Source organism: Terrapene carolina, unplaced genomic scaffold (genome assembly GCF_002925995.2).
Source record: "Terrapene carolina triunguis isolate 2854851 unplaced genomic scaffold, T_m_triunguis-2.0 Scaffold16325, whole genome shotgun sequence".
Lineage (NCBI taxonomy): Eukaryota > Metazoa > Chordata > Testudines > Emydidae > Terrapene > Terrapene triunguis.
In genome coordinates, this window is record NW_020680676.1 from 1 (window position 1) to 6,179 (window position 6,179).

General features: G+C 60.4%; 1 protein-coding gene across 1 annotated transcript; it reads left to right on the top strand.

Annotated features, from left to right (window-relative positions):
• Positions 1–21: 21 nt before the first annotated feature.
• LOC112113116 (neuropathy target esterase-like) lies at positions 22–6,117 on the top strand. Its single transcript, XM_026661736.1, has 6 exons — positions 22–169; positions 536–619; positions 1,113–1,219; positions 1,707–1,898; positions 2,604–2,681; positions 5,653–6,117. Exons 1-6 carry the CDS (start codon positions 22–24, stop codon positions 5,926–5,928), a joined length of 885 nt encoding a protein of 294 aa, XP_026517521.1. The 3' UTR covers positions 5,929–6,117.
• The last annotated feature ends 62 nt before the right edge of the window (positions 6,118–6,179 follow it).

A 6,179-nucleotide genomic window follows, 5' to 3' on the forward strand; every position in this document is an offset into this window, starting at 1 on the left:
CAGCTGTGTCTGTGGCAGGAGATGCAGCCGCTGCGGCTCTTCCCCCAGCCCAGCCATGCCTCGCGCACCAGCCCTGTCAGACACAGCAAACGCGTCATCAGCGTCTCCTCCATCGAGGACCATAAGGAGAGCTCTGGGAGGCAGCCAGATGCCAGCGCCAAGGACCTGGGTAAGGGTTGCCCTGGCTCAGGGAGGGGAACGCAGCAGCTGTGCTCCCCCTCAGAGCAACTGAGCTGGGCATGGACCGGACAGGGGTGAAAGAAGTCAAGGGTGCAGAAGGGCTCAGTACGGGGTGCTGCGCTGCAGGGAGTGGGGTGGAGGCTTGGTAGGGGGCACGCTATGCTGCCTGTTCCTGGCACTCCCCTTGCATGGAACTGGTCCACACCTTCCATATGCCACGACAGCTGTGGAGTGGCTCTCGTCACCAATCCTGCCCCTGGAGGTGGCCTGGCTACAGGGTCCGACCCAGGGCAGGGGAGGCTCTGGACTCCGTGTGCTCGCTGTGTGTAACGGGAAGTGTGTGTCACCCTCACAGCTGATCAGCTCAAGCTGGGGACCCTGGAGCACTCTGCAGTGCCACTGCTGAGCCGCTGCATCTCCATGCCAGTTGATATCTCAGGTAAGTGGAATTCCCCCAGGATGGGACCAGGTTGGGGATGGGACCCATGGGATCCTGGGGCAGCAGTCGATGGTGGGGAAACTCCTGGCACCCGCCCTGCCCTGCTGTAGGGTGGGGTTGCTGCCTGGCCAATGGGAATGGTGGTTGCTGCCCCAATTGAGCTGGGGAGGGGTTAGACTGCAGAAAGCAGGCTCGGGGCACTCTGGGGTTTGGAACCAACCGGGGAGAGCCCAGAGGCCACAGGTGCCAAGGGAGCAGGGGGCAGGCGGAGGGTATGAGACATGCCTCCAGGACGTGGGCGTCCTAGGGAATGGCAGTGAAAGAAGGTCGAGGGGGAAGTGCTGGGCTAAGCTGGGTCCTTGTTGACTGAGGCGCTGAGCAGCCTGGCCTGGACAGAGACCTCTGTGGTGCTGGCTGTGTTGGGCACCCGGTGGGGAGGGGCGGGCAGCCTGGCTCTGCAGTGAGCGCTGCCCCTGGCTTCTTTCCTGCACAGGCCTCCAGAAGGGCCCTCGCTCAGACTTCGACATGGCCTACGAGCGCGGCAGGATCTCGGTGTCACTGCAGGAGGAGAGCACCGGCACCATGGCCTCCTTCTCCCGGGTAGGTCCCCTGCACGCACCTCTCTGACTGGGCCAGCGCTTGGTGCCCTCCAACCAGCTGCAGAGCTGGGGCTGCTCCCTCCCAAGGCGCAAGGTGCCCAGTGGGGCCTGGTGTGGGGCAGAGGCTCCTCACAAAGGGGTGTGAAGGCGCACTGCCCGCTGGGGGATGGGGCCGGCCTGTGCTCTGTCACACTCCCTTGTCCAGGACAGCACAGAGCTGGCCGTCAGGCAGCAGGTGGGCAATTCTGTGGCTAGCAAAAACAGCCTGGGCATGCCCACATAGAAGCATGGGGGTTTGGCAGCCGGGCACAGAGTAGGAGTGGCGGGAGGGGGGGCTGAAGCGGGGTTGGCAGCTGGCAAAGGCCCAGGCAGAACTGAGTCACTGCAAGGGATGGGGAGGTGCCGTCTGGGCAGTGGCAGGGGGCAGAGCCAGAGGCTGTGGCAGGGCGACCCTGCCACGCTCTGAGTGTCCACCCCCGTCTCTGCAGTCTGTCTCCCAGGAGCCCAAGGAGCGCAGGTCAGTGATGGTGGAGGAGCAGCCACCCGGTACTTATCACTTCAACTACTGCGAGGACGACTCAGCAGGCGGTGCCTGCCCCTTTGGGCCTTACCAGGGCCGCCAGACCAGCGCCATCTTCGAGGCTGCCAAGCGGGAGCTGGTGAAGCTCATGAAGATCGAGGTGAAGGGGCAGTGAGGGGCACAGCCACAGGGGGGCAGGGCAGGGTGGACTCCCAGGGTCTGGTGAGGGCAGGGCCGGGTGAGTCCCCGGGCTGTGCCTGGGGGATTGGGGGGGTGGGGAGGGTCGGGTGAGTCCCCGGGCTGTGCCTGGGGGATTGGGGGTGGGGAGGGCCGGGTGAGTCCCCGGGCTGTGCCTGGGAGCTCCAGCTGCCCTTAGGGAGTCTGGGGTTATTCTGGCTCTGGAGGCCGTGCCTGGGGGACTCCTCATGCCGTCGGTTCTCCCTCTTCCAGAGCCATAGGTCAGCCAGGCTGTGGCCAGTCCTGCTCTGAGCTGCACATCCGCTGCCTCCCAGCTTGGCCTTGGGCGGTTCCAGTGCACAGGCTCCGCGGAAGAGCTGGGCTGGGATGTTTGGTTCCTGGAGTCTTGGCCCTCGGGGGAGGAGGGGTGGCCCAGGGTGGGATGGACAGATGGGCTCCCAGGTGGGGAGGGCTGAGCTGCCCTGTCTGTGGTTGGAGGGGCTGGCCAATCCATCAGCCAGCACAGGGGCAGGGAAGGACTGGAGGGGAGGCCCCAGCATGGAGGGCAGCTCTGTGCAGCTCCCAGTTGGTGCAGCAGGGCTCAGCACTGCTAGGGCCCTGCCTGCAAGCCTCTCCGCCCCCATTACTGGGTGCTCTGCCTGGTCCCTCACTGCTGCTCTCCCCACAGGACCCCTCACTTCTCAACAACCGGGTGCTACTGCACCACGCCAAGGCCGGGACAGTCATCGCCCGCCAGGGGGACCAGGTAGGTGCCAGGGGAGTGCCAGTGCCCAGCAGCCATAGGGTGACACTGGTAGCAGGTGCTCTGAGCTGGTGCTGCTGTTGTCTCTTGCCAGCTTGGGGCTGGTCCCCACTGCCCTGCGGCAGCCCCAGTGTGGAGTGGGCAGGCCGTGCTGCCTGCTGGGGTGAGGGCACTTCACCCACTCTGCACTGGTGGTGATGGCTGCATGAGGAGCAGGGCAGTGGGGCTGCCAAGCTGCCTGGAGTGGCTCACGAACGTGTGTGCCAACCTCAGGGCAGACTGTACAAACCAGGGCACAAACCCCAAACTGGCTATGTGCTCTGTAAAGATTTCACCAAGTAACAAGCGTGAACTCCTAAAGCACTATAACAGCCTTAACATGGAGTCACAGGCAGTCCCCGGGGGCACCTGGATCTAGCTTGCCACCCAGGCAAGCCGGTCTTTGTGATAGATGAGCCCTTACACCAGGAACCACAGCAGTACTCAGGTTACTCCCTGACCCAACGGACTACTCACTTACCCCCCGTCAATTCTACAGTAACTCCTCACTTAACGCTGTAGTTATGTTCCTGAAAAATGCGACTTTAAGTGAAACGATGTTAAACAAATCCAATTTTCCCATAAGATTTAATGTAAATGTGGGGGGTTAGGTTCCAAGGAATTTTTGGGGGGGCAGACAAAAGGCATTATGTACTGTGGTGGGGAGGTGCCCTGACTTACCCCTGGGGCTCAGGGCTGAGGGTGCGGGGTCTGGGAGGGAGTTAGGGTGCGGGAGGGCGCTCAGGGTGGGGGTGCGGGAGGAGGCTCAGGGCTGGGGCAGGCAGGAGGTGCAGAGCACTTACCTGGGGCAGCTCCTGTTTGGTGCAGGGGGTGTGCAGGTGGCTCTGAACAGCATGGCCGGAGGACTCAGGAGGAGCAGGGGCAGCTGTGCAGCCAGCGGCCGGAGAGAAGCGGCGCTTTCCCCTTCTCTCCGACCAGCTTTGAAGGGGAAAGCGCCGCTTCTCTCCGGCTGCTCGGCTGCCCCTGCTCCTCCTGAGTCCTCCGACCCGTGCTCGCATTCCGAAAGGGGCTTTAGAGCTGCAGGCCAGGGCCCCCTTAGCCCAGGGCCCTGCAGCCCCTAAAGCCCATGCATTCTGGGTGGCCCTGTCTGCCGGGGGGATGGGGGGGCAGCTTCCCCGCTCGCTCCCTCCCAGAAAGTCCTAAGCGCTGGGAAGGAGGGAGGAGGAAGGGAGGGGGAGGAGACGGAGAAGAGGAACTTGTGCAATGCTCCCTTGTAAAGTCAGCCAAACGACATTATAAGGGAGCATTGCACAGCTTTAAACGAGTATGTCCCCTAACGGAGCAGCGACGTAACTTCGAAACAACGTTAAGTGGGAGGACTTTAAGTGAGGAGTTACTGTACCTCAGATCTCAAACCACAGACAATACTTGTAGCCAATCCTGTAATACTAACTAAAGATTTATTAACTAGGGAAAAGAACTGAGAGTTATTCACTAGGTGAAAGCAGGTAACAGATGCACACAAGTGAGGTACAGTCAGGTTCCAAAAGGCAGTAGAAGCTGCTGTAATGTGCAAGTTCTATACCAGGGTTCTCAAACTGGGGGCCATAAACCCTCAAGGGGTTGCAAGCTTATTACCTGGGGGGGTTGGAAGCTGTCAGCCTCCACCCCAAACCCCGCTTTGCCTCCAGCATTTCTAATAGTTTTAAATAATAAAAAAAATGTTTTTAATTTATAAGGGGGGGGGAGGGTCACACTGATAGGCTTGCTGTGTGAAAGGGGTCACCAATACAAAAGTTTGAGAACCACTGGTCTATACGACCTTTAGGGCTAACCCAGGCTAAGCTGCTTGGGGATCCCTTACTTATGCTTAGAAATCTTGCCCTTCCCGAATGCCAAGCTCCACAGTGATACAGATCTTTCTGGTCAAGCGTTATTTCCTTCCCCCAGAGTTCAAACTGATGGAACGAGTGTCGGTCGGCGCTTGGCTCCCCTTCATGGGTGTGGCGGGGGAGGGGGTGTGGAATCAAAGAAGTCTTTGTCCTTTGATGTTTCACAATGGCTTGGTTTCAATGGGCAGACCCAGCACTTTACAATAATTAATGCTGCTTTCCCCTTTGGTGAGTTATGCAATAAGAGGTTTACAATGCAAACGCTTGATGTAACTCCAGTGATAAGGGAGATCAGCATCCTACAAGAATTTCAGCATTTCTAAACACCAAACACATTCTCATCAACTTCACATCTCTTCTAACAGTGCGAACACACTGGTGAGCCAGCCTGGTTCCCAACTCTGCATTTGTCAGTGTTCAGTGAGGCCTGGGGGCCTTGGCATGAGCTGGCACCTGCTCTGCCAACGTCACAGGGCCTTGCTGCTTCCTCGGCCTATGACCTCCGCAAGGAGGGACTCAGCGTGAATGGCACTGTGGCGCACTGGAGTCCCATTCCCCATTCCCCCTCTGTCCTCTCCCCATGGGGTGTGGGAGCCTTCTCTGCAGCTCCTACCAAATGGATCCAAGGGCTGCTGCCCCCAAGTGCCCTGCCCCGAGCACCCCACCCCTTCCCTCTGTGCCTTATTAGCCCATTGCAGCGCCCTCGCCAGGGGCCAGATGAGACTTCTTCCCTGTGCGCCCCCCTCCCCCCCCCAGGGCTGCATGGCTGTTGGGCAGGTGGGATGGCAGGCCCACACCCCGCCCCGAGCCAGGTGCATATCCAGGGTGCTGGGAGTCAGGACTAGGGAACATAGGGAGGGGTTGGTTCCCATGGAGCTGGGGGAATTTTATGCTGGGCTGTGGCTCTGCTGACGTTAGTGGGGTGCTCCTGAGAGTTCAGGCTCAGCTGGAGCTGTAGGCTGTCCCCCAGGTCTCCTGGCAGCCTATCTGTGGGTGCTCACCTTGGGGGCAGGCCCTGCCCCTCACCCTGGTGCCGGAGCTGACGTTCCTCTCTATCCTCCGCCCCCCTTTCCCTCCAACAGGACGTCAGCCTTCACTTCGTGCTGTGGGGCTGCCTACACATCTACCAGCGCATGATCGACAAGGCGGAGGATGTGTGCCTCTTCCTGACGCAGCCCGGCGAGATGGTGGGCCAGCTGGCTGTGCTGACCGGGGAGCCTCTCATTTTCACCGTTAAGGCCAACCGTGACTGCACCTTCCTCAAGATCTCCAAGTCGGACTTCTACGAGTTGGTGTCCCCCTTCTCCTCCTCATCCTGCGGGCAGGCTCTGCCCACCTCCCACCCCACTTCCATCTAGACTAGTGGCCCTGCCCTGGGCCAGATTGGGCCAGTGCCCCCTAGAGGGGAAAGGCACCATGTCCCATTCCCTATCCCCATAAACCAGCCAATCCCCTGCCCTGGGGCTGGATTGGAGAAGCCGCCCCCTAGAGGGGAAAGGCCCCATGTCCTAGGCCTCTAATCGTGCACCTGTTGCATGGGCCTGGATTCTCCTGCCCTGGGCTGTGATCTGTCCTGGTGCCATGTTTTCTTGGCTGGCTCTGTTCCAGA

Coding starts and splice junctions, on each gene's coding strand:
- LOC112113116 (XM_026661736.1), top strand. CDS start 22: ATGCAGCCGCTGCGGCTCTTCCCCCAGCCCAGCCATGCCTCGCGCACC. Junction 620..1,112: donor CATGCCAGTTGATATCTCAG/GTAAGTGGAATT, acceptor TTTCCTGCACAG/GCCTCCAGAAGGGCCCTCGC. Junction 1,899..2,603: donor TGAAGCTCATGAAGATCGAG/GTGAAGGGGCAG, acceptor CTCTCCCCACAG/GACCCCTCACTTCTCAACAA.